This window comes from Gymnogyps californianus, chromosome 5, assembly GCF_018139145.2.
Source record: "Gymnogyps californianus isolate 813 chromosome 5, ASM1813914v2, whole genome shotgun sequence".
Taxonomy (NCBI): Eukaryota; Metazoa; Chordata; class Aves; order Accipitriformes; family Cathartidae; genus Gymnogyps; species Gymnogyps californianus.
Genome location: NC_059475.1, coordinates 44,807,785 through 44,834,719, shown reverse-complemented (window position 1 = coordinate 44,834,719; position 26,935 = coordinate 44,807,785). Strand labels below are relative to the sequence as shown.

At 36.3% G+C, this 26,935-nt stretch overlaps 1 protein-coding gene across 3 annotated transcripts in view; it reads right to left on the bottom strand.

Annotated features, from left to right (window-relative positions):
- Positions 1-2,251: 2,251 nt before the first annotated feature.
- The window catches only part of MIA2 (MIA SH3 domain ER export factor 2), a 38,406-nt gene continuing 13,722 nt past the window's right edge, over positions 2,252-26,935 (bottom strand). For 2 of the 3 annotated variants that reach the window (XM_050896903.1, XM_050896902.1), the window contains exons 3-24: positions 26,875-26,896; positions 26,668-26,756; positions 26,199-26,267; positions 25,356-25,466; positions 24,960-25,031; positions 24,435-24,539; positions 20,131-20,253; positions 19,431-19,554; positions 18,561-18,607; positions 18,273-18,363; positions 16,830-16,968; positions 14,772-14,873; positions 13,361-13,421; positions 13,003-13,038; positions 11,975-12,042; positions 11,163-11,245; positions 10,670-10,801; positions 8,600-8,752; positions 7,088-7,225; positions 4,286-4,362; positions 3,647-3,872; positions 2,252-2,802 (exon numbers count right to left, since the gene is read on the bottom strand). In XM_050896903.1, the coding sequence (XP_050752860.1) occupies positions 2,651-2,802; positions 3,647-3,872; positions 4,286-4,362; positions 7,088-7,225; positions 8,600-8,752; positions 10,670-10,801; positions 11,163-11,245; positions 11,975-12,042; positions 13,003-13,038; positions 13,361-13,421; positions 14,772-14,873; positions 16,830-16,968; positions 18,273-18,363; positions 18,561-18,607; positions 19,431-19,554; positions 20,131-20,253; positions 24,435-24,539; positions 24,960-25,031; positions 25,356-25,466; positions 26,199-26,267; positions 26,668-26,756; positions 26,875-26,896 (2,220 nt within the window). In that variant the 3' untranslated portion in view covers positions 2,252-2,650. The remainder of the gene's footprint in view (positions 2,803-3,646; positions 3,873-4,285; positions 4,363-7,087; positions 7,226-8,599; positions 8,753-10,669; positions 10,802-11,162; positions 11,246-11,974; positions 12,043-13,002; positions 13,039-13,360; positions 13,422-14,771; positions 14,874-16,829; positions 16,969-18,272; positions 18,364-18,560; positions 18,608-19,430; positions 19,555-20,130; positions 20,254-24,434; positions 24,540-24,959; positions 25,032-25,355; positions 25,467-26,198; positions 26,268-26,667; positions 26,757-26,874; positions 26,897-26,935) is intronic. The other variant, XM_050896901.1, reaches the window with a different exon arrangement.

Below are 26,935 nucleotides of genomic sequence, written 5' to 3'. Positions count from 1 at the left end.
TGATGAGGAGCAGGAGAAACAGGCCACGTGACTACGGTAGAGAAATGTGCAGTCCTTTCACTTACTGCAGTTATAGCCACAATGTTTAATATAGGCTGTATCAGCGGATGTCTGTTGTCAGTGCTCCAGGTCTCATTTTTTTGATACAGTCTGAAGTCTAATCACTGGGTATGGCTTGTGTTCCAGGTACAAAGTTGGGGTACTTAGAACAGACTACTATAATCTTTCTTACTTTACAAGTATAGGGAGTCCAGTAAGGCCTGAGTATGCGGTGAAACCCATACCTTGAGCAGTGTTGGAGAAGTACACCTCTGATTGTTCTAATGTCTTAGAAATAAATAAAAGTTGGTTTTGTTGTTTGTTTGGATTTTTGGCAGTAATCTGAATTAGTGATAGCATGATGAAGGGATTCACGCTGAAGCCATCTGAAATCAAGTGTTAGGAAACAAAGATGGTCCTAATGGGGAAAGTGCACTTGCATTTGGAGTGCATTACAAACTGTGTGAAATTACTTAGAGCTTGCATAATCCCAAATGGGGTTTTAATTTTTTTTTTTGTTTCTCTCTTTGTTTTTCCTAAAGAGACAGCGCTGTCAAGTTTAGTCTTGCTGCATTCTAGATTTAGCAGCAGGAACTTGGAACACAAGCCCTCAATTGTTAAAACTGGATTGCTTTTTTCTTTTGAGGGGGAACAGAGACTTAGAGCCTTCACAAAACAACTAATTGGCTAAAAATGATGCAACTGCTGAATTAAGCTAAATAGCAGTTGTTAAAACAGTTTAACATGGATGATGCTTTAAAATGTCTGTTGTCAGAATTTGTCGTTGAATAGCTCAAGTACAAAGGCTTCTCTAAATGCCTTTGAGGACTAAACTAGAAATAGAAAGAATAAAGAAATTGCAGGAATGAGCCCTGGAAGAGCGCTGCAGCTGAAATAAGCCTATGTGGAAATAATGGTAGGAGCAGGAGTACTGAGCTGCAGAAAGAAAAAGCTCCCTTGGCAGATTGACCTAAGCAATTACAAAAAAAAGTGGGCTGGAGGTTTTTTTGGTAACTTCTAATTATGGGGTGTGGTGGCTGCATTTATATTAAAGGCTGCAACTGTGTGTTGCGTGTGTGCGCGCAGAGAATGGGGGAATGGCAGTTGAACTGCCCGCTGCTGCTGCTGCGAGTGGGGGCTTGTCTAGGAACAGTTTCCTCCTCTATCTTAAAGGGTCCCTTACCAAATGACTGCATTGTCAGTAATTACATGGTTTTCAAGCTGAAGCAAAACTGTCAGAACAGCCAACAGCTTCTAGCAGAAGTCTACAGATGGTACGATAAGTCAGTCAGTAAAAGCAGAGCTAGGCTGTGTCCAGATCCAGCACGGCACTGACATGCCCGTGCCCTGGCAGCAGGTAAGTGTGTGCACTGTGCCTGTTGTGGTGGCTGTTACCGCAAGGGAAGAAGCAAATAGTAACCTCAGGTGAAGAGGTGAACGAGACAACGCACCAAATGCCTTTATAGGCACAAAATTATTAATGCTGCAGTTTGCCACTTCTTTCTTGTATTTTTAATTCTGCTTTTTTGTGAAGCCTAGCAATCACTACAAAATGTGCATGGACCCAATTCATGTCTAAAATGATATGCTTGCATGGGTTTTTTTAAATGTTTGCCACAGCAGCGTGTTCTTGACTGCTTTTGTTGCTTTTTTTGCTAAGTGTATTGGGTATACTTGCTTCTGTGCTTGTTCTAAACAAGAAAGAAATTCTACCTTGCCATGCAGTTTTAATTATCTGTTCTATGTGTTGGGATAAGCATGCTTACAGAAATCTCCTGCTCCATCCTATGTGGCCATTTTGTTGATAAATCCTGACTGCTCTCTAAAAATTAGAGTTGAAGGAATTGGGAAATGTTTTTTTCCTCCCACCCAGCCTCATATTAGTTTGCTGCAGACATGCATCTTCAAAGGCAAGGGTCTGGTGGTGCTGAAACATCACATAGTGAACTCCTCCCTCCCATGTCACTAGAAAACCCCATATACACATCTTCAATAAAACAGTACCCCACACAGTTTTGAAGAGAGAGTTGCTCTACATTTCCATTTCCCCTTCACACCCACTGTATTGGCAGGACAACTGCCACTTTGCAAAGGTGTGACAGCTGAAAGATTACGTATGAGGTCATTAACAGAGTATGTATGTAGTAGGGAATGATATTAATTCCTCTTCACTTAACTACTTCTATAGCACCATGTTAACAATGACATTGCCTTCATTTTCAGTAGACTTTTATTAACTGTTTCAATTTGTTTTCACATTCTATTCATAAAGCAGCAAACATCACTTTTTGGCATGCAAAGAGATTCCCTGTACAGCTAAACAAGGACAAAGCAGCTGGACTTTTAAAATATGGTTCACGTGATTTAATTTTATACACCTCTGAAGAGTTAAAAATACTTAATTTAAAATGACTATTGTACAATGGAAATCACTTATTCACAATATTCATAGTTATTTCATTCATTATTTACAAAATACTATCCTGAGACTCCTCTATGAAGCTTCAATTTGAGCAAAATAGCTTGCAAAGTAACAATGGTTACTTAACATAAGGAAAAATGCCATTAGGAGAGTACAGAAATGGTTCAGCACATTGCTCAAATGACTCTCTCAAGTCTCATGCTGTGGCTCTGGTTGTTCTACAGCTGATGGATTTGACTGAGGTAGCTCAACTCTATTTTCAGGAGGAGGTGGTGGAGGCAAAAATCCAGGTCGTTGAGGTGGATAGTGAGGATACGATCTCATTGGAAATGGATTTCTTACTGTGAGAGAATCAGAGTAGTCCAGTTAATATCCATCACAACAGTAAACACATACCTGCTCCTCCTACCCCACCTATCTTATTGCTCAGCAATGGCCTACCTAAAGAGAAGTCACAAAGTGGACCCAGGTTAGGTCTTATGCCATAAAGAGACAGAGATGCCAAGGAGGAGGAGGACAAAACAATCACTTTTCTCAGCAGTTTACCTGCGACAGGCTCACAGCAGCAGCCAGTCACTGTTAATGGGCTGCTGCTGCCACCATCACCATTGTCTGCTGTAGCAGCCCTTGGCTGTCATACTTTACAGATACTTTGGAAGATAAACAGCTTAGTTCTTCACAGGTTAATCGGAGAACAGCAGGAGGCAGAAAGAAGCCCTTCAGTCTGATACTTACATCTTGCTCCACTGATGCAAGCTCCAAGGAAAAACAATTAACCTGTATGTCCCAAATGCATGCCTTCGCATGGACACTAGCATACCTCAACGCTAAAGGATGAAACTAAGATTTATATATGATGCAACCTCGTAGGAGGAAAAGGATTAAGGTAAGCATCTACTCATTTTCCTACCCCAAAAAAGAACCCTTTAAATGCTGAACAGTATGTATATGTGTATTTTCCAGCCAAAGCTAGTATTTGTAAAAACATTACCAATATGAGCAACTGTGAAAAGGAAAGTGTACAATGCAATTAACCTCAACCAGAAAACCTGCTCCCTGTTAGTTGAACTGAGAAGTAGTATGTGCAAATAAAGATGTAAGTGTTCACTGAGTGTGGTAACTCACTACCTGCACAAAGCACTCACGTTCATCAACTTGAAGTAAATGCTGGCAAAAGCTACGTACTTGGCAGTGGAGGGCGCGGAAGCCCAAAGTCTCGTACTGGAAAACATTCACGTGGTCCATACATGCCAGCAGGAGGAGGGGGAGGAAAAGGAGGTCCTCGTCTCATGAAAGGTGCTCTAGGATCTACAGGCATCAATGGAGGTCTGACTGGAGGGAAAGGTGGAGGAGCAAACCCTGAACTGACGGCTTCACTTTCAGATGCCAGTGACTGATCAGCTAGTGAGTTCTGCAACACAATGAAAACGGGGAAGTTAGCTTAGGGAAAGGGATAAGGAGAGGGAACACCTCCAATCCCATCAGGCCCCCTTTGATGTAGACGGTCACACTAGCTAACAGCTAGTTCCAACTCTGCCTTAGCTACGGCATAATCCTGAGCAAGGCTATCTATGTGCACTGACCAGCAGCTTGACCATAGTTTCATCTTTTGGGTTATAATTACTTTTCAGCAAGGATTATATTAGTCATACATCAAAATTAACTCACAAGACAGTAAATGCCATGATAAAAGTATACATATAATTTTATAATTTGGACTGCACAGTGCAATATAATGTGACCAATGTACTAGAGACAAATTTTCCTAAATATTTTGCAGAAAATTAAAGCTTCTTTAAATCAAGTTTCTGTTTAGCTACTTACGCTAAGGTTAGAATGATCTTTCATCCCATTTCCACTTGGTTCTGTTCGTGGGCTATTTTCTGAAGATGTTTGTCCATCTGTATGCAAAAGGTAAACAAGTTGTTCAGTGCTGACCTCCTTCTCTCCACCACTGATTTCAGTGTTTTTTCTGAAATCAGGACATATAGGCAAGGGGGAATGGAGGGGAAAAAAAAAAAACAAAAAAAAAACCCAAACACCAAACATTGCTGTACCAAGCAACTGTTCTGCAGGCAGACAGAAAGACAACTGAGGAACACAAAGCTATGCCTGAGTATTTTCTCCAGCTTCTGTACAGGTTGCACATGAATTACAAGGTTGCCGCTTTTACCAAAGTTTCTTGTATCCAAATAAGGCTTTTTCTTCCATTTTAGTGTTGTTTTTTTTTTTTTAAGAAGTTACAAGTGCATTTTCCTAATGATACATCTTAACATTACTGTAGCAGTTCCTTTTTTCCCCTCCGTCCTGCTAATACTTTACTTCTTTCTTAAGTCCCACTCTGGGAATGACTGCACTATGATATGCTCTTGGCACAGAGCCCAACAGCAATCCTATTCAAGTCTGACAAAAACTGATTCCTTCCTTAGTTGCTAAGCATCAAGGAGACTTTCAGAACTACATCAGTTCTGGATGAGCATTCAGAAATAATAATAATCATCCTCATATTTGCTGTACTCACTTTATAAATTAAAAGATAAATAGGAACTTCAGTGTTTTTACCTTTATACTTCCCTGAGAACAAGTATTATTTGTTGTTGTATATATACTAAATATATACACTAAATGAACTCCTTTCTTCAAAAAAACCAAACCCAAACCACCAAAAAAACCCAACAAAAAACCAAAACTGAGATTTGAAAAATACTGCTTTCTTACACTTGTGCCTGAATAGAGACAGTAATACTAAAAAGCACAAGACTGAAACAATACTTCTAACAAGTGACAGATTTTTCAGCCATATATTGTATTTCTTCTCCTTTGAAGCAAGCAAAGCTCTTTTCTCAATGAACAGATAGGTCTTTTCCAAAAATCTAAATTACTTGTCATTTCAAGCAGGCCTTGCCTTTGTTGAAGATACTGTCACTTAAAAATCTGAAGCACTTCAACTGCTTGTGTCACACAGAGAATATTCATGCCTTGATACTTAGGTTGCATAACACTTTCCATTTTAAATCCTTGTAAAGTTGCTCACAAATTCTGTCAACCTTTAACTCTTCTTTATGACAAGACATTTCCTGCTCCAGGTACCTGCCTCAAGTTGGAAGCCACTCCAGCTTAGGAAAATGCACATTATTTTGTTCACTTTAAATAACATTTTGATCATCTTGCTGAGGAAGTACAGCTCATTCACTCTTTAGAGTTGGAGCCTGGATTTCAGTACTGAGAGACACGTTGCTGTTCTGAAGTCAGATGGTGTGTGCTGGATGGGGTGGGTTTTTTTAATTTGTTGGAGATTTTTTTGCTGTTTTTACAAATACTCACCCAAGTCTAGCGAAATTATATGCCTCTAAAAAGCAACATTCACATATGCTTAATGACCTGCTAAATGCTGGCAGCAAGGTTATCCAAAACCCTGTTTCCGTTAAGTAGGTTTTGAACTGCCCAAGAACTGAATATAGCTTTTAAATTTTTTTTTAATTGTTGCTTGCCAGCAGCTGAAGAAAAGGGTAAAAATGGATGCAACAAGTGAGTGCAAAGACAGCGCACCTCTCCTGTCCTTCAGTCAGCATCCAGGTGCTAGAAGACAGACCTCAGTGGAACACAAAGTATTAGAAAGCAGAAGTGAAACAGAGAGGGGCTTGGGAAAGAGGGTAGGAAGGTGAGTAGCTGTACAGGAACAGAATTGTCTTCCAGTAGAGAAGAATTCCCTGTAAAACCTGAACCTTCAACCTGAAACAGAATTCAGCGTTCCCAGTTCTCACATTATGACACCAGGTAACAAAGGGTCTCTCTCCTATTGCCAGGAACCGGGCAACAAAGATGGTAACTTACTACTAATCATATGAGTAACTGAATACTGGGTGGCAAAGTTTCTGTTGTGAGTTTAATGGCTTCAGCCTAGCTGATGAATCAGACACATGACTTACTAGGCATTAAATAAGGATGAAAACTGCTTAGTAAGTATTAAGGCTTTAAGCTCTTAAACTGTTTCAGTGATAAGGTTTAAGTGACCAAAACTTTGCCTCTGATCTTCTGGCTGTTGCGAAGTTTCACAAACTAGAATTTATGTAATTGGCCAATTTAAAACAAATGGTACTTGGGTCAGTGAAATGTGCGATTAAGTTGTGGGCAACTGCACTGTGAATTACAAAAAGCTGCAAGTATGGTAAACAGTCTGAAGGAGGAGACCTCAGCACCTTCCACTGGCTTTGCGTACTGAAGTAGAGATTTGAAAATTTTGCTGTTATTCTTTCAGTCTTACTGACTCTAACTCTTTCTAACTTTACTTGCATTTCCATGCCACATTTGGTAAGGGTTCGTGATATCTTAACGCTGTGGTGAGCCTCATGGGAAGGGCCAAAACAGACTCAAGGCCAATCCTGAATGGTTACCAGACGGAACAGTGGAGGTGGACAAAAAAAATACCTCATGACTACCATTCACTGAATCCCATCCATCTGACAGTAGAGGCTGCATCGAGGCTGGCAGGTGTTAAAATGTTTTTACACCATGGATCATCAGGTCTGTGGTAGCTATAAAGTTGTCCTCTTACCATGGCTTACTACGCATAGTCAACTTATACTGAGATTCTCCATTTGATACTATCATGGAAGCAATTCCCACCTGTTTTATCAAAACACTGCACACTGGAAGTTCGTAGTTCTGCTGGTCCAGAAAGTCTTCCAGTATTTGGAGGAATAGGGAAAAATCTTTCTTGTCTTCGAGGAGGAAGAACTGGATCAGTGTAAGGGTCACCTAACACTGAAGAAATCACAAAAAACACATCAATGAAGATTTATTCCCTCCATTCCATACAATTTTAGACCAAAATTCTCCGGGTATCTTATGCTCTTGTGAATATCCAAAGTGATTATTAATCAGAGTGAGCAAACACATCTTAAAAAACCCCAAACACAGGAATCCCACGAAGTATGTACTATAGCTTACGTTTCTAAGGAGCTGCAAAAGAGAAAGTTCATTGATTTTTGGTTTAACATACAGTAGAATTCTGAAAGTTATGATTGCCGAACTTATAAACAGTGGGGCCTTGAAACAAAGGTTCAGCATAGCAATGAAGGTCAAAGGCAAAATAAGGTATGATACGTTTTAAGCCATTCTTAGATAAGAGTGCTGTTTTCCGTTACGTTTCATAGTGCTGTAATGTGTTTCCACCAACTCCCTTGCATCAGATTTAGCAATCAATCATGCAGCTACAAGACAAACTGTATCAGTGAGATCCAAGTGCAAAGATGGGGTAAGAACACAGCTCAGGTCAAGCAAACAAGACTACCTCTCTGCAGTATCCTGGCAGTAGACCAGATCTGGCAAATGAGAAACTGCATCCTGAGTGGACTTTGAGTTTTATAAACAGGCTTTCACACAGATGTGTAGCAACTACAATATTGCTTGCTGCATCTAATAATTGAGGTACTTTCATCTGTGTACTTTACCTAATTTTTCCAAATTTTTTTTAACTTGTAGCATTTTTGCTTATTACAGGTATACAGGAAGGTTGTCCTTCGCTCTGCATTGTTTACTTGAGAAATATTGGTAGTGTCCCTCTTTGATTCATCTGTCTTCCTTGAGTGATAATGTGCAATACAGATGTTTAGCTGAAGAAGTGAGAGTGAAGACTGATTTTGCTGTTGTTAATTATCAAAGAGGCAGTATCAACATGAAAATATGTACTGAACAGGATGACTGTACCATGGTATTCCTGTACCATTAATATGTTTTTTTTGAAAAACATAGTATGTTTCAACATTAGTTTTTATTTATTTATGGTGAATGTACCATTAAAACTTTTTACTTTCTCAGATCTCTTATTAATTATCCAGCCCAGACAGGTTTTTTGACGCATTAAACAAACCTCCAGCAAAATTATGAAACCAAACAGCTGATTGTACACTGCTACTACCAATATATATTTAAAAGATAGTATAGAAGAAATGCAAGTGAACCGCACCATTCAAGAAGGGGAAAAAACCTACTATTAAAAAAACCCTTCCAGTGCAGTTGCACATGCAGTTCCAAGAAAACATTTAAGTATTTTTTGCTTAAAAATATGAAATATATACACTGCAAGTCAGTAAATCCATTTTTCCATAAATACAGTATCTAAGCAGATTTTTATACCTGGTGGAGGCAGAATTATCCTGCGTTCTCTGTCCCAAGGAGGAGACAGGGATCCAGTATCTGATGGTGGTCTGTGGGGATCAGTTAGTCTATCAGAATTCAGCTCTCCTCTTTCATTACCAGCTTCATACATGGCAGTTGGTCCTCTGGATCCTAATCGAAGAAATCAGATAGCCATTTACCCAGGTATTTTAAATCCTCTATTATGGCTTTCTTCATTAAGTCTGAAAACAGTAAAATAAATCACGGAATGCCAACACTGTCAAGATATGAGAGGCGCATGCCTCCACAGGACTCTCCAGCTGTTTGCTGTTATGTTTACTAGAAGTGTTTAAAAGGTTTGTTTGGAATGAAAAAGTCTTAGTTCAACAAGAGTGCAAACTAGAGTACCTGCAATTTAAAAAAAAATATAATCATTTTAAGAGTTTCGGTTCGTTCAAATCAGAGAAACTAGTGCCCTCACGATAAATCTTCTCAGTGCTAAAAAACCTGCTGCTAATCAAACTAGAAATTAGCACACTGGAAGTTAATACCCTCATCTTAAGAAAATATCCACATTACATTCAACACTCTTCTGGTTCTTTCTAATTCTTTATTCAAGGAAGAAAAAAAAAAAAAAAGAGAAGAGCAGGTCAACACACAAGCAAGTGCAAGAGAAACTGTAACAATGAGTGATTTTAGGTTGCAAGCTTCCTTTAAAATAGATTTGGTCTGAAATATGACAGAAATACTGAATTCTGGTATAATTCTCTAATTCTCTATCCTAAAATTCAACCTAAAATTTGAAGCCATTTCATGTCTTGCGCAAAGTGAGATGAGCACTGTAATTGCTCTGTAGCTGGCATTATTTAAACACATCATTTGTTTAATCTGCCCAAGTTACATTAGTGCTCCGTTGTGAAATTGGCAGTAGTTATGCCTTTGCATAGTCTCTTTCGTTGCTCATACTGCATCCTGAAATCCAGTTTTTACTCTTCCTCACCAGCAACAGCTGAGCTACAAGTTAAAGATACATTGGACAGCTCAGTTTCATTACTTACTGTCTCTATACAAATAAATTGCCAAGTATGATTTTGCTTGTGTGTGTTATAGCTACAGTTGAACATTCAATCTCAAGCTTTTCTGACTTAGAAAATGAATCAACTTTCATATGCACCTGGATATGGTTTTTATAAAGAATTAAAGTAAATAAATAGTCCATGCTGGTCTTTTAAAAATCAATGTTGATTAGTGAAATCCTTACAGAAGAGCCATTTAGACATATTTCCCATGAAGTAAGTACAGGTTTCAACAAGTGTAACAGTAGTAGTAAATGAAATAGTAGCTTCTTTATTACCTGTAACAGATGCTGAACTCGACTCTAGCACTTATCTACACTACTTCCATCAACATCAAAAATATGAAGGAACAGTGTTTTTCTTCCCTTACAACCCATGACACCACGGCTTGCTCTTACCCAGTCCTCCATCTCTGAATTTTACTCCTTGCACACAACCTTCCTGGTCCCTTTTATCACTAGGGAAGAAACAGTCTCCACGTATAACGACTGCCTCAAATTCAGAACAAAGGGATGGAAACAATTTACTGAATCAGTAACTTTCCAGTATCACGACCTGCAATAAAACTGTCTCATGTTTTTGACAATGCAGGTACCCTCTCCTTCTCTCACCGACTGTAGACCAATGAGATGGAAGTGGCAGTATTCTTTCTTCAGAAAACTAATCAACTCTTGTTTACTTTAAAATCGTAAGTTTATTTCAGCAGAACCCCATTTGTCCAAGAAATAAACCAAGACTGATTAAATTTGGCTTTTCACTTTTCTCAATCTACGCTTCTAAAGTGAATCCACTGACCAACCTACTAGTAACAACTAAATTTTCCATTGTATTGTTACACACCAGACAGCTTTAGAAGCAAATTGAAAAATAGGAAGTTTGTCCAATTAACTGTTTATATTGAATTGGTTGTTTTAATACTTTTTGTCACCAGCAAGAGGAAAAGGTGTGACAGGTTTATAGTAGAGGAGAGAGAAATCCAGAATAGATAAATTTTCAAGTTTAAGAATTGTACCTCTTCCTCCTCCTCCACCTGGAAGCATAGGTGAAAGCCTTAAAGGACCCTCCAATAAAGTTGGAGGGGAAAGAAAAGCTCTTGTTTCAGATGAAGGCCGGCCCATTGGTGAGGGTCCATATGGGGAATGCTCTGGAACAGTTAAAACAAAATACTCAAGTTCACAATATTTAGTTTAGCGAATTGTATAAAGTAATTAACTTCTCAGGTAAAGTTTAAAACTAAATTGTATAAGTGAAATGAAAATTGTGCTCTAATTACCATGTGTATCATATTCCCAGTCTACTCTCATCGGTACTACAAACGCTCTTAGTTTCAACAAAATACTCAAGATGACCTAGAGTCACTTATGACCCAATTATTTTTTTAAATGACTGTTATTTGTACATACACATGGCCAAGACAGTTTTCAAACAATTACATGTGTGTGGTCGTGGGAAACAAAACCATAAACCAAAACAATTGGGCTCTATTTTACAATTCAATACTGTACCTCTGCCAAATGGTCTAACTGGAACATCAAGAGCATAAGGATCTTTTTCTAAAAGGTCAAGTTTAAATTCTGTTTCAGTTAATCTGCAAATAAACAAAAAAAAAAAAGTAGTAAATAACCAAGAAGTGCAAAAGTTTTACTGGACTGCACTGTTTCCTGCTAGGCTTTCTACTTAAAGGGTTAATGAAGCAAGGTATTTTATTCCCTAAATAAAAAGAAGACAGACAAAGGATGTCACAGAATTCTGAACTTAAGAATTCCTGGAAGTATTTCTCTATGCTGCTGTATTTAAACTGTAATTCAGAAGTTGAAGTGGCATGTTAGATGTCACGATTCCTAGCATGTCATTACTCTCATGAGTACTCTAAACTGCATTCCAAGTATTAGTTAACTTCACACCTAAAGGTTCCTTTCAACCACCACCACCTGATCTGTTAGCTCAGTATTAACTTCTAAGATAAGCTGTAAAATCATTAGGTAACCATGACATCTGGTTGATACATACTTATTTAAAACAAACAAAAAACAAACCCCCAAAACCTTTGAGTTCTAGTACGACATTCTGCTTCTTTCCTGAAGTATTTCAATACTTCACATACTTCTTAAGTTCTTACTTTCTTGCATCTTATCATTACAGTAATGCTCAAATGACTCCCTTTCTTTCAGAACTCCAATGGTACACTGTGCTCTCTCTGCCCTGTTTGGGCCACAATTGATTAACATAGGTCTAGAAAACACCAAATTGCATAAATCCAAAACATGCTCACATGCCAAATTGCATTTGTTTAGAATTAGATCAGGACTGCACTTACTTTTGTCTGTTATGTGCATTTTCTTTTTTTATATCATTGAGGTGTCTTTCAGCTGCTCGGGCTGTCAGCTTTGGGGAGAGACAAAAATCAGATGCTTAGATATTGCTATTTATTAATTAAACACTTAATAAATGTGACAGGTCCTAGATCCAAGACTTTTTTTTTTTTTCCCCTATCTGAAGTGTGTGGACTGTATTTTCACAAGCATGACTTGTGTATAAAGCATATGAAACAGAGCCTCACGTACGTCACCAAATGACATTAGCAGCTCTACTACCCAAATTTTTGAGGAATGATATGGCTTTCCTGCAGGTTCTTAAAACTGCAGAAATGAAATTCTTTGGCTATAGCTGCTTTGAAGCATCTACAGAATATGTACAAGATTTAAAGTCTCAAATTTTATGTAAGAAAGTTTTACTTTAAAATCATATAGTTAAAAACTGTAAAATTATGACCACAAAGCGCCATAGCTTTTAACAGGATTCTATCTTATGCAGACCATTCTGTGAAACTGAAGAATGTATTAGTCAGGAAATATTTTAAAGTTTCCTGTTTGGAAAAAAAGGTAAAAAGGGATTTTGTAGCAACATTCTTAGGAAGCTGTCAATGGAACATACTGTTCTCGGAGGACATAACGTCTTTTATTAGTAGATAAAAGGAGTGAAGTACATCCAGGGAAAAGATTAAAATGGCATTGAAACAAGGCCAAAAGCTTTTATTATTAGCAAAATGTCACACACTTGTTAAATGGTAACATGTTATTCCAGCAGATTTATTGCTATAGCAAATAATATTGTAATATCATTCTACTGTGCTCATAGGTATCTGGCTTAATTATTCCGACTATTTTATATGACAGAAGTACTTTTAACTTGTTTTGTGTATTTCTGCAAGAAATCTGTATGTTTTAAAGATGACAGGTTAATTTTGATTATCTGTTTTTAATAAGAAACAAAAAAGTGATAAAGCAAGCTATTCAAATCACGGAAGATGCACAAAGTTCAGAAAATTCAGTATTTGGAACTTACCCAATTATCATGAGCTTTTTTCTCATGTGAAGTAATCTGTGAAAGAGAGATTCATTAGATTAGATATTCATCTAAAAAAGAAAATTTAAGATTGAGTATATGCTCTAATTTGTAAATCTAATGTGTGTGGATAATTTATAATGAGACATCTAAGCTTAAAATTTAACTTTTAAATAAAAGTTACCTGGTGATCTCTGCTATCAAATTGCATCAGCCAAAACCACATGGGGGGGGGGGCAAAAACACACCCAACAAAACCAAGCCAAATACATTGTGACAATCTAGCTGAAAGTGGTATTTCAGTTGCAATAACACCTCTCCTAGTCGGCATAGATGGTAAGTAACACAAAGCACATACCTGATTCTGGTAAGAACGAATGGTTCTTTCTAGCTCTTCTTCAAGATCTTTTGCTCGCTGTCTGTAACAACATTAGGATTTATGGCATTGTAATAAAATGTGGAGGAAAGTAATTTTAAATACAGTAAACACGATGGTAAACACAAGGTGTAATTAAGATTTTTTTATCCAAAAGACAGTATTGTCACTTAGGCCCATGGGATACATAAAAATTATAGTAGCAGTGGAAATTCTAGGCCCTAGATTAGTGCAATCAGGAATGTAAACAAAAGAACAGAACCAAAAACCCAACATCTCCCCAACTTTTCAGTGGTCTGCGATATGTTTCCAACACAAAGGATATCCCTCTACACATGCCCTAACAGCCAGCCTCACCCAGCTCAGCAAATGTACCAATGTGGCTGGAGCATCATGCTGTCACAGGCTACCGCAGTCAGTCCTGAGGGATAGTCACTTGCACTAAAGTTATTTCAAGACCACAGAAAGTATGATGCCACCTTTGCTGCTAGCTGCCCTGTGCACAGCCTCTCTAGGTTCTACACTCTCTCAGCAGGTGGGCCAAAGACACATTCATTGTTTAGTTATACTCCATTTGCAATATTAGTATTCTCGTTAAAATTAAGATATCTACAAAGTTCACGATCTGAGTAAATCAAGAAGGGTGAATTCTGTCTTCCTGTATGAATACTGAAGAATGTCTACAAGAACTTTACATTCTAGAGAAAGAATTAATCTAATTAACTCTTCAGGAAGCATTGTTGATCAGTATCATCCAGTTACAGTCAATACTCCCATAAAAACTGAAGGAAGATGGGGAATATACATTACAGACTGAAGAATTATGCTATAGTTTGAGAAACTACAGAAACAAACTAGAGATACACCGTTGGTGTCACACAAAACAGAGCAAAGCAGTTAAAACACAACTACAGAAAATATTCCCACATCACAGTATTTTAGTAAAGAATTTCTAAACAACAGTACTATTTGACAAGCTTAGAGGTACAGAAATAGACTAGTATAACTATACAACATAAATATGTTAGTATCTATAGGAAAACAACATTGCATTTATTTTACAGCATTCTCTTAACTTCGTATTGTTACCTCTGTTCAGTAAAGGGAACTAGATTACAGACCCACTTCTACCATTCCATTAAAGCTAACATGTCAATACAATTAGCATTCTAATGGAAGAAAAGTGGCTAGTGATCTTCCATACCCAAATTTTTTAACAAAGCAAAAACTCCCTTAGTATGTATTATTACACAAACTAGCATGTAACACACACACACAAAACAAAGAAACTGGAAGAAAATACATTCACTTATGCTGGTGTTTTTATTAATTCTCTATTGCCCTTTTGTTCACTTTGGAACAAGTGATTACAGCAACTAAAATCTGTAATTACCTGTAGCTGTTTAGTTCTTCAGCAGCATGATTAATTTTTTCATCTACTTTAGAAAGCTTTTCTTCCTTCTGTAGGCGTTCTCTCTCTTCTACTGTCAGCTTCCTTTAAGAAAATTCAAAAACGATGGTTAATTCTGTTTCAAGTCAACAATTTTGTAGCTGGTCTGTCAAGAAAAACTTCTCCAATTATTTAGGCGTGATGAATACATGATATTTATCCAGATAAAGAGCTGTATAGGCAACGTATGAAGTGACATAAATAGCACTAGTTTGTATTCGTATTAGTTTATTCAGTTAATTAATTGTTCTATATGAAACAATTAGATTAGCACTATTCCTAAAAGGAATCTGGAAGACTTATCCATATTCCCGAAGAATCTTTCTATTTGGGGGGGGGGGAGACGGGGGGAGGGGGGAAGCAGCCACAAATCAAATCAAACAAACTAGAAACCAAACTACACTAACTTTCAGTGATTTGTTCTGGTACTTTTTTACATTTTAAAATAATTTTCTAGAGAAGAAAAAGGTTTTCATTAGCTATTAAAAAGTTATTAAAAAAAATTATTTCCAGGTCCCTCTTTTTTTACGCCTTATCGGGCACTACAGAAGAGAAAACCCTTATTTCAGACCACAGATTATGCACAAGGTAATTCTGCAGAACACACATGGCTACTACTGCTGCATACAGCCCTGAATGGATAAACTGGTCATCTTCCTGTAAACAGCAGTCCTTAGCAATCAAACTATCTAAATTATGGATCTTTTGAACATGATTTAAACTTCTTTTCTACTCAACCTTCATTTTCCACTTTCCTACTTCCCTTGTTCGAACACACCTAGCTTTTTAAAAGATGCCTTGTTAATACTAATAGCCTCTTTTATGCTGCTATCTCATCACGCCAGCTTCTCCCCTCTCCTTTTTGGCTTTTCTAAAATCTTTGATAAGCAGCATACATTTGCTGAGCTTCAGTGTGGTATTTTTAAATATCATCCACGCAGTCTGCAAACATTCTTCCTTTCTGACTGCCCATCATAGTTTCTTTTTAATAGGTTCCTTCCCACTCCCCCCCCCCCTTTTTTAAAATTAAACATTAATGTAGTGGATTTCTAGGTTTTGTTGCATCTACAAAGATGCCAAATATCTATACAAATATATATACACACTACAGAGCAGATTATTGAAAGTAATACTTTAAAAAGGTCCTGCATACTGCTCAGTACAGGATCAAGACTTGTGCTGCTTCTCTTGCTGCCTTCAAGATTATGTCTGCTCCTTGAAGAAATAATTTCTGGCTAGTAAAACTGTAATTTTACCATCATGCCCTAAAATAATGCCCCCTGCTCCCTCCCTGCCCCATCCACACACACACACTTCCGAAGGTTATTACATGCCCCATCCCATCCCAATCAACTTTATTTCTAGTCCTTAACATATTTCTGATTTCAATCAGTAAGTCATAATCCCTACTATCATCCTGACTATGAGGCAGATAGAACCCCTGTGAATTGGGCTTTCCTCAGCAAGAAAGATAGAATGAGAGCTGTACTATGTTGCTTACTGATAATAGTTAGCTTGCCTATGTTTTAACTCCAAGCTTAGTTTTATATATAGCATCACTCCTCTACTGACATGACTAGCTCTCTACTATATAAAATATACCCCACAGTTAAAGCAGCTACTGATTATCTTTCAGCAACTTTGATAGCTGTATTACATCATACCCTAATTTAATTTAAAAAAATTTAAAAAAAATCAAGCTTTCCAACTTTACCTACTTTGTTTCATAGATTAAAAATTTGTTACTTCTTGTTTTATCTTTGTTTCTGTACTTGCTTGTGGAAAAGTCCTAAAATAATATACCACTATTTTCATGGAAACAGTTTCTATAAAATTAGTGTGATCACAAATGTACATGAAGGTGTAAAATAACAGGGTCTTCACAATTCAGAAAACTCTGGAAAGCAGTACTCAAATTTTCAATAATTTTCAGCCCCCCAAATCAAAGAGTTACATTCAAATCAAACAGTAAGCTTTGAATATAAAAAGAGGAACCAGCACCTGTGTAGTTTCATTTCATTTTCTTGATAAAGCTCAGTCATTACTTTAAGTTTCTGCTGAAGCTTTTGAACTTCACTTTCAAAACGTTCATTTTCAGACTGCAAGGAAGCTTGCTGACTTTGAAGGTTTTCTATACGTTCTGTCAAATTTAGAGATAATTATATTGGGACAATGCACAGTTTACAAAATCAAAATATTTGCAGTATTTTAGTATACAAAAAGTCTGTAAAATCCTTTAATCCTATGTTGACTTAATAATATAAGCAATAATACGTTAATATATTTCAATAAATTATACAAATTGAGAAGCAGTATTGCTCCTTTTGATGGGAAACCAGCAACTATACTCTCTACCTGCCACAAAGTGCAGCTCTGAGTGTACATCTAGCCTTTACTCCAAATTGTATAGCTTCTTTGAAAACAATGCAGTTTTGTAATTCACAATATAAATTTTCATTTAGGGCTCTTATTATTGTAATTATTCTAGTAAAGGAGTAGATTCGGTACCATTATACACTCTTGCAGATTTACCCACACAAGGTCTTGCTGAGTAGCCTGAAGGGATGACTCAGATTTGTCAAACTACCTTATCTTTCCAAATTAAAATCAGTCATGTTTCTTTTCCTATTTACTATTCTTACGCCTCTCCAAGAAACACAGAAAGCTTCAAGTAAGTTTGAGTATCTTTATGGGACAGAGTTAGAATCAATTTGAAAAACACAAGAGCACAAAGAGTCAGTTGAAAGGACTATCAAAAACTGAAAAATACAGTTTCACAGAGCATTTCATCACCCAAATAACAAAGCACAATACATTCAAATGTGATGGCTACTCCGCTGGCTGTTATCTATGAAAGCAATAGCTAATTACAGGCTTTAATTTGAATTAAAGTGGCAGTGTTTTCATTTTGTAAGGTTTAATTCAGTATGTCCTACACAAAGGAAAAAAACCAGAGCAAGATGCTTTTAGGTTCAATTCTCTAAATGCAGTGGTTTGGATTTTAAAAAGTATTGAGCTTGCACCCATTACAAACTAATTACAATTAAGCTACCATTTTTAATAATGGCTTTAAAATTTAGATTAAAACTCCATTGTTTCATGTCCAGAAATTATGTAAATTAAATAAAGAAATGTTAAATATATTTATTAACATCACTTTGCCCATGTATTTTAAGATTCTATAACTTAACAGTTATAGAATATTCCAACAGAGTACAACAAAATTTGCAAATGGTGCTTTAGCAACTTCGATTGCTTTACCTCTAAAATCAAATATTTAAAATAGCTAAGCAACTTAAACTCAAACAGGCATTTTAAAAACCAAGTAGAGCTATTAATGTAAACTTAATTCAGTTTTTACTGGAAGTAATACTTACAGCCTGTAACACCATTTTACAAAAGCAGTATCTTATTAATCTTAAAGGTGAAACAACATTTAATTACCTGTAAGTTCTCCTTTAGCTTTACTTTCATCAGACAGTTTTGAATACATTTGATCTCTTTCTGTTTCCAGGGTCTTTAAACAAGCATTTAACTACAATCAAAATTTTAAAAAAATTAGCATTTTAAGATTACCAGAAACTGTTTGCATTGAAAAATATCTAATTAAACATTAAAAGATACTGAACTCTGTGATACTGATATCTATATGCAATTAAACTTACCATAAAAATTGCATATATTCCCTCTAGTTTCCCCCCTTCCATCCACAAGTTTCTTAAAATCACATACCTTTGCAGCATAGATCAATTTCTTTACAGTTCGTTTTTGCTGATCATCTAATTCACAGAATAGAATAATACGTCACACAAAAAGCACAAAAAGGTTTGTGACAGAGCTTACTACTATTATTTTATTTTGTTTTTACAAAAAAGCAATCCCCAACATACCATGATAGGATAGCATATTTGGAGGAAAAAGAAAAAAAAAGCAGGGGGAGCCTATATTCTAGTGCTTTGTTTGCCAATCAATCAGACTCAGAATGCTCATGTTAAATCCGAGATGCTGAATACACACTGTAAGATTTACTGGGATGTGCCCTACGCTATAATCAGCACCAGCATAAAAAGAAGCTGCAGCAAGAAAAAGGAGGAAGAAAGGCTCTTCTGTGCTGCTGTTTTGAGGGGACCAACATCTACACCCATCTGATTCCAGTGCTACCATACTGCCTGCAACAAGTAACATCTGCATAAGGACAAGGAAGCAGAAATTAGGCTCTAAGGACCCACAGTGCTACTGCTGGGAGGAGCTTCAAGAAGAAATGGAAGCAAGGTTTCCACCTAAAAATGTCTGAGAATCACTGCTTAATACTAACATAGGCTAAAGTCATTCTGCAATAGACTGAGCACTGAGTCTTTACATTGCTCTCTGATAATATGTATGCTTTAGCTATATTCACGCACTGCTAAATAGTAGCATAGATCGTTATTCTGGAGGTGTCCAAGCATCAGTCAACCGTCCAACATGAGTAACATTGGGTGAGTTTTGAAAATCCAACTTCTACAGAGCTAATCTTTCAACTTTCCTGGAAGTTTGTTGGTTCTGTATTTCTAAAACATCTATTAAATTAGTATTTAAGATGGAAAGCTGTACAAACCATACCTAAGTGCTCTCCATTCTCTGTTTCACCCTTTATATCTGTGTCCCAGTGATTATCTTCATCATCATCATCATCTCTTATTGCTGAACTCCAGTCTTTCATCTTCAGTAAGTACTGTGTCAGCGACTAAGAAAAAGCCCACACAAAACACAAACAGTGAAATAAATACAGGCAATGAAAATGTAGTTACCATTACAATTATCTTTTCAGGATTTCTGTCCTTTATTTAGTTCCCTCAGTAGATTAAGTGAGCAACATATACAGGATTCTAGATGTCTGATATTACTTTTTCTATTAAAACATATACCTGCAGGTCAACAGGTGCACCCTTGTGAAGAATTTTCAGATAGCCAAGTATGCATGCTTCTGGCAGGGCTTGTGTATATAAGGTATACACATGTAAGAATACACTCCCAACTCCCACGCTCCAAATTCAAAAAAAGGCAAATACTCTATCAGAACTAAAAGAGTTTTTCCTTATTTAACGTGCTGGCTTCCAAGGCTATCAGGCTGCTCCATTGTGCTGCTAAGCAACCTTTTTTACTTAGCAGGAAACAAGATACTAGAGGATGGAGACAGCAAACAAAAACCCAAAACAGCTTAATGCATATTAAGACAAGGAGGGGTTGTTAGAGTTTCTCGGAACTCAATGATTAGCATCAGTCTGAATAATTTGATTCAATGCTAGCTGTGATAATTTACCTTGACTTGACTCTCTTTATTTTTCAATACTTCTTCTATATCGGCTTTAGACGATTCAAACATCTTAGTTTGTTCATTTAGTTCACTAAATCGTTCACCCCATCCTTCAGCTTCTTGTAAAAGCTAAAAAGGGAAATACCAGATTAGTGTGATTGTCTATTACAACCAAGAATCAAGGATGAATAGTATTTGAGCCTGTTATGTACATTATCCATACATAAGCAGAATTTTAACCTCTCACCCATCAGTAAGAATTAACAGAGAGAGACTACAAGAAGTTAAACCTTGAGAGTTGAAAAATAAGGCTTCTATGTTACTGTCCAGTTGCTTTAGCTGCAATAGCTCTCCATTGTAATTAGTTGTTAGGATATTTTTAAACATTTATAGGAACAGTTCAGCTAATATTCCACTCATTTTAAAAACCCTGGTGTGACAATAGCAATGGATATAAAATAGCGACAATTTGTGTAACAGCTACAAACACTGGGGAATGGATGGAGAGGAGAACACTCATTCCCCAATACACACACACACACTTCTGAAATTGTACCTGTGTCTTTTCAGCCTAGAAGAGGTCAGTGAGGTAAGGGAAATCAGGAAGCTTTAGACAGCTATTTAAATTCACGTGACTTGCAAAACTATATTATTTTTCCTACTCTCCTCCATACCTCTTAAAGTAATTTTTAAATTTTACTTTAAAAAAGCTTCCCTGTTAATGAAAGTCACAGCAACTGTATGTAATCAACACCTACTAGTATGTATCTTTGTAATTAACTGTGGTTAACTAAAAAGACAGGTAGATTCCAAGGTGTCCTGGTTTCAGCTGGGATAGAGCTAACTCTCTTAGTAGCTGGTACAGTGCTGTGTTTTGGATTTAGTGTGAGAATGATGTTGATAACGCTCTGATGTTTTAGTTGTTGCTAAGTAGTGCTTATCTCAAGCCAAGGATTTTTCAGTTTCCCATGCTCTGCCAGCAAGCAGGTGTACAAGAAGCTGGGAGGGAGCATAGCCAGGGCAGCTGACCTGAACTAGCCAAAGGGGTATTCCATACCATGGAACGTCATGCCCAGTATATAAACAGGGGGGGAGCTGGCCAGGAGGCGCGGATCACGGCTTGGGAACTAACTGGGCATCGGTCAGCGGGTGGTGAGCAATTGCATTGTGCATCACTGGTTTTTTTCTCTCCCCCCCCCCCCCCCTTTGTTATATTCCTTTTCATTACTATTATTATTTTTCATTATTACTATTGTTAGTATTATATTTTACTTCAGTTATTAAACTGTTCTTATCTCAACCCACGAGTTTTACTTTTTTTTCCCCTTTCCTCCTCCTCACCCCACTGGGAGGGGGGAGGGGGAAGCGGCTGCGTGGTGCTTAGTTGCTGACTGGGGCTAAACCACGACACAAGGTTACATTTTACAGACATCCCCTAGTAAAATCTCATTTCACAAAAATACTTTACAGCAAAGGCATTAGTACACTTAAGCACCAGTTCATTAAAAATAACCACTGCAACTTATTAACTAATTAAACCATGCCTTCATATTGTGAGAACGAAATTGAACTGATGCAAATTTCTGTTAAGACAAAACATGCAGTACAAAAACATGGGGTACAGTACAAAAAAATTTGTCTTAAGAGTCTGTCAAAAGAATATTGCTTAAAGTTGGACAACAGGCAACCAATTTAAAAGCAGTGAATGTACAGAAAGGAATAACTAGGTTGAGGAACAAGAACATAACAGCCAGTTATACTAAAAATAAAACCAGAAAATGGTAGTTAAACAGGGGAACTGCCATGCAAATAGACAAGCAAGCCTGAACACTACTTATCAAAGATAAACTAGAAGGCATAAAACAAAAGGTATGTGACTAGAATTGGATGAACCCCACTTGGCACACAACTGCACCTTTCAAGCAGTAAAAGCCATGTATGAATTTGCAGCATCATGCAAACTACGTATTACGGATAAAACAAAAATACTCTTTCTGCTAATACTGCTCAGAAGACGTACACAGGCAACTACTTTTATCATTAATTGTCATCCTCAAAGGGAAGCTAAACTTTTAAGAGATTCCTTCTTCATGAAGTCAAAGAGAAAATAAATTGGCATGACTTTATATACCTGTAAGAATTACAATAAAGAGAAATAGCAAGGATTTGCAATAAGCTAAAGCAATATATATTTCTAATGTTCCTGCAAAAAACAAAGCACAGAAAGTTTGGAGTTCATTAACAGTTCCCTTGTTCAAACTAAAAGGCCCAATCCTCTCTCCGACACATCATAAATCTGAGACAGCACATCTGTTATAATGTTTAAGCTATGATGTGCCAGAAGATTATGACCCATTAGTGCAAATGGACAGAGGAAGAAAGTACTCTAGTTTCTGTGAACAAATAACACCTTTGTTACCTTTTGAGCACAAGTGAAATTCCATCTTTAAAAAAAAAAAAAAAAGAAAGAAAAATAAAAAAGGGATATGGATATTCTAATATAGCAAACTAACTCACATGCTTACAACAATCTCATAAAAGAGAATACAAATAAGCAAAGCAGACACTTTCTCTTCTTTCCTTATCATGTTCCATCAACTCTTATCAGGTTATTTACCTACTAAAAAGCTTAGCAAAATACAATATACAGAAATGCTCTCAAATTACTAAAAACTGCAACAAAGCTCAGTTAAAGTGTAGCAATTCATCCTAAATAATGTGGTTAAGGGACTGCTATAACCCAGGTTATTTTATCTGGAAGGAATGCAAACCCCCTTATTTTTATCTAGGAACCTGGCAAGTTAATTACATCCTGGGAGGTTTTTTTACTGATTTTTTTTTCCTGGTTTTGCTTGATATAAAATGATTGCCTATAAAATGTAGAGTAATTGTCAGCCCTTAGTATTATCTTACTCTAAGTACTATTTTTTAATAAAAGGAAAGAAAAAGAAGATTCTTTTCACACACACACAAATAATTGGACTACTACTGTTTGAACCCAAGAAATTACCAGAGAAAAAAACAAAAAAATCCCTCTCTATTGAAACTTTGTGTACTGCTTCTCAAACTTTATTACATAAGTATACTGCCACATTTGAAAAAAAGGCACCAAGACCACAGAAACAAAAAGGATGTATAGATTAGACAAAAAAGACTCGTGAAAGAAAATAATTCTCAAGCAACTTCATCTCACAGTGATAACACCCAAATCTACTGTTTCTCCACTCACAGCATCTAATAAAATTGTCCTTTTTTTTGTAGTCACAAACATGTACTCCTTCTAAAATTAGAAAAAATATGAAGTTTTACTGATAAGAGTTGTGCAGAACTGAAACATTCCTCCTACAGAAAATTTTCTATTTCCAGTAACCTTTTTTCCCCCCCCAAATCAGTAAGTCTGATATGCACAATGTTTTGATAGAGAGGACTAAAGCACTCCCCAGCTTTTTATAAGACTGCTAAAATCCAACAGGCCTGTACTTCTACTCCCCCTGCCGCGCAAGGTATCTATCAGGGTACTGTTCCGACAACAAGGAGATCATCAGTCAGTCAGGAAAATAAGCACATATCCATTAAAAAAAAAAAAAACAACAAACAACAACAAACAAACACCCCACCCCACCCCAAAAAAACCCCAAAAACATCCCATGGAACACTTAACATTCAGAGAGAATATCTTTTTGTTAGGAAAAAAATAGAATAATTTCATTGTAAAACTAGTTATTGCACAGGACAACTATTGCATATGCTGAACATTTTAAAATAATCAGCGTTCTTTGGGATTTGGCTATGGCACTGAGGAAAATAAACAGCTAAAATTTGGGAAGTAACAGTCTTTTCTGATCCTTCATATTACTTACCTGACTTTCCATGAATTCATCCATAGTGGTACTACAGTAAGTTTTTTACCTGCCTTTTGCATACTCTGAAATTTCTTCATTTCTTTTGTTTTCTGGATCAAGTACAAGCATTTTCTCTCTGCCTCTGTAGAGGATCCTAGCTGTGGACTTGCGCAAATCTTTCTGCTTTCCTCCAGGTCTCACATTACCATATGCTCTCTTTCTCACTGAACTCTATGCATGTTTCCCCACAAACTCTAATTATTAAATTTCTTTTAAAACAGGACTATTTTACACAAAGTTATTCCAACATAAAATCATTTTAAAGCCATGTCCTCCTCCTCATTCCATTTACTAGAACATGCAAGGGGTATTAACAAACACGTTGAGGATAAGCTCCTTGGAAAAACCGTATTTACATAGTATCATAAGAAAATATAGTATTTCTAAGGATAACTAGGAAGAACTTACCTGTTTCTCACTTTCCTGGAGATGGCAGTTTTCATCTACTGCATCTTGAACGGATGTCTTGAGTCTCTCTGTATTAATCTGATATACTTTTAGGGTGGACTTGGCCTAAGTGAAATAAAAAAGTGTGCTGTTTAAACAGTATAGGTGAAGATACAAGTGAGGTCATGATGGTATTATTGGACTTATTCTTAGGTTTTCTAGCTGTGCTATATACGTATTCTCACATTTTCCCTACAATTTCAACAGTTTTTGCTGATTGTAGTTTTGCAACACTATATATCATTGTGGAGCAAGAAGGTAAACAAAAGAAAAGGTAACCGTACTTCCCAATAAATGCCAATCACTATATGCAACTCAAAGTTGCTAAATCAAGTCACACCAATGTACTAAGCCTTACAAAGTCTTTTGGTTTACACAGCATATTATTTCTGCACCCTTACTAGAAAAAAATTTAAAACAGTAACTACATGGAGAACAGATAAATTGCAAAGATTTGAAAACAGAAACTATAAAGATTGGACATACCTCATCAATTTGTGACTGGATAGATTTTGCTTCATTCTCTAAAGACTCCAGTCTCTTCTGAATTTCAGCCACCTGAAAATTATTAGTTGTCATATAGCTTCTTCCACAGATTTGACTGAAAAGGTCTAGGCAATTAATAAAGTTATTTTAATTTTCAAACTGAGAAGGTTCCACTGCCACATCAGTAAAAACAGCTTTTCTTCTTTTGAGTATCTTCTTTTATGGGTATTATTTTTCTAATATGCTACAGGGAGTATGAGGGGAGACAAAATGGGAAATGTAGTTTTTGTTTCAAAAAACCCAAAGAGAATAGTTTGTCTTCTCCATAGAGAATTTTTTTGTGGGAATTTTTTTTTAAATGAATAGTAACAGAGACAGGATTCTATTTATTCTTACCAAGTTATCATTTTCTGATTGCTTAGATTTTTCTTCTTCCAGTTCTTTTTCTAGATTCTCTATTTCTTGGTTGAGTTCCAAGTTTGACTTATTCAGTTTTTCATGCATTTCCTAAATCAAGTTGTTTTGACAGTTAACATAAAACATTTGACATTAATTACATATGAAGATGACAAGTATGTTTTAAATATGACAGCAAAGTACGTTTAACAAATTTCACCGTATCAAGGATAAATCTTCAAGCACTCTAGAGACTCCTGGATGTTAACAAAACCTGTAACAATTAGCTCTATAGGTTCTGAGGTTCAGAATGAAATAAATCTATTCGCTTTTTTGTTACATAAATTTTATAGAGCCCATTAGGTATTTGATTCACTTCTTCGGAACTCTTTTACAAATGTATTCTCAGTTTGGGGGATATAAACAATGTAGTGGTAACTTTTGTTTACAACTGTGCTCCAGTAGCCTATAAAATATATTTGAATTAAATCAGATGTGAGAAAAAATACTTCATGCACTACTCTCTCTCCCCTAGAAACGGGAACAATTTACTTTTTAAAAAATTAAATACTAATATGCCATTTGCTGTAGTATCAATCATTTGTAATGCAATTGTTACAAAAACTTCTCTTAATTTAAATGCCTCGCTTCTATGTAATTTTCAGTAACCCAGGACTAAAATAACAATGCTCTCAATTAAAACAATTAAGGTTTTTGGGGGGTTTGTTTTGGGGTTTTGGTTGTTGTTTTTGTTTTTTGGTGTTTTATTTTTTAATATGGGCAGCATTTTCCTGAAATACTGCCTTAAGTTGTAGAAGTAACAATTTCCATTTATCTTTTTACCTCAAAAAAAGATGTGTCCGTTGATTCTTTCATGTTATCATCCTTCAGAGACAATTCTAAATCTTCAAACTGAAAAGGAAATACTTTATGTCAGAATGTATGTAAAGAATTGCTTCAATAATAGCATTAATTTATGATGCTCTAGTCTGAAACATAGCCACCGCCTAAATATTCACAAATGCACCTTGCTGGAAATCAGGAAAGCCTTAGCCTTAGTAGATTATCCCAGTGGCATAAAACAAAGACATTTTAAAGTTGCTCCCAGTGAAATATATCGTATTAAAGAGTTAAAGGCAGAACTTGCTAACTCCTTAATTGCACTTAAAGGCACTGACAGGAAAAAGCATTTGAAGAACCACTTTAAAAGGTTTCAAACATCTTACTTTTAGGTAAGTTTAATACTTTAAATACTTGATAAATTGAGCCCATTTCTGTGACACATCTGAAAGCAATAAATGAGGACCATTACCTCTTTTTTGCAAAGGCTGAGTTTTTCAAGAATTTTGCATTTGTCTTCAACTAGCTCAGCAATTTTATTGGCAAGCTGTTTTTCCCTTCCTAAAAAAAGAAAGGCAGTTAAGTGTTGCAACATCTAAATAATTAAAAGGAGAAAAAAAAGAAAGAAATAAAAAAAGAAAGTCATACTACAAAGAAACAGTATGAAAAATAAGCTTACCTACATAAAGTCGACTTCTAACCTGAAATAAAAAGAATAAATACTGAAAATGTCTGATCAA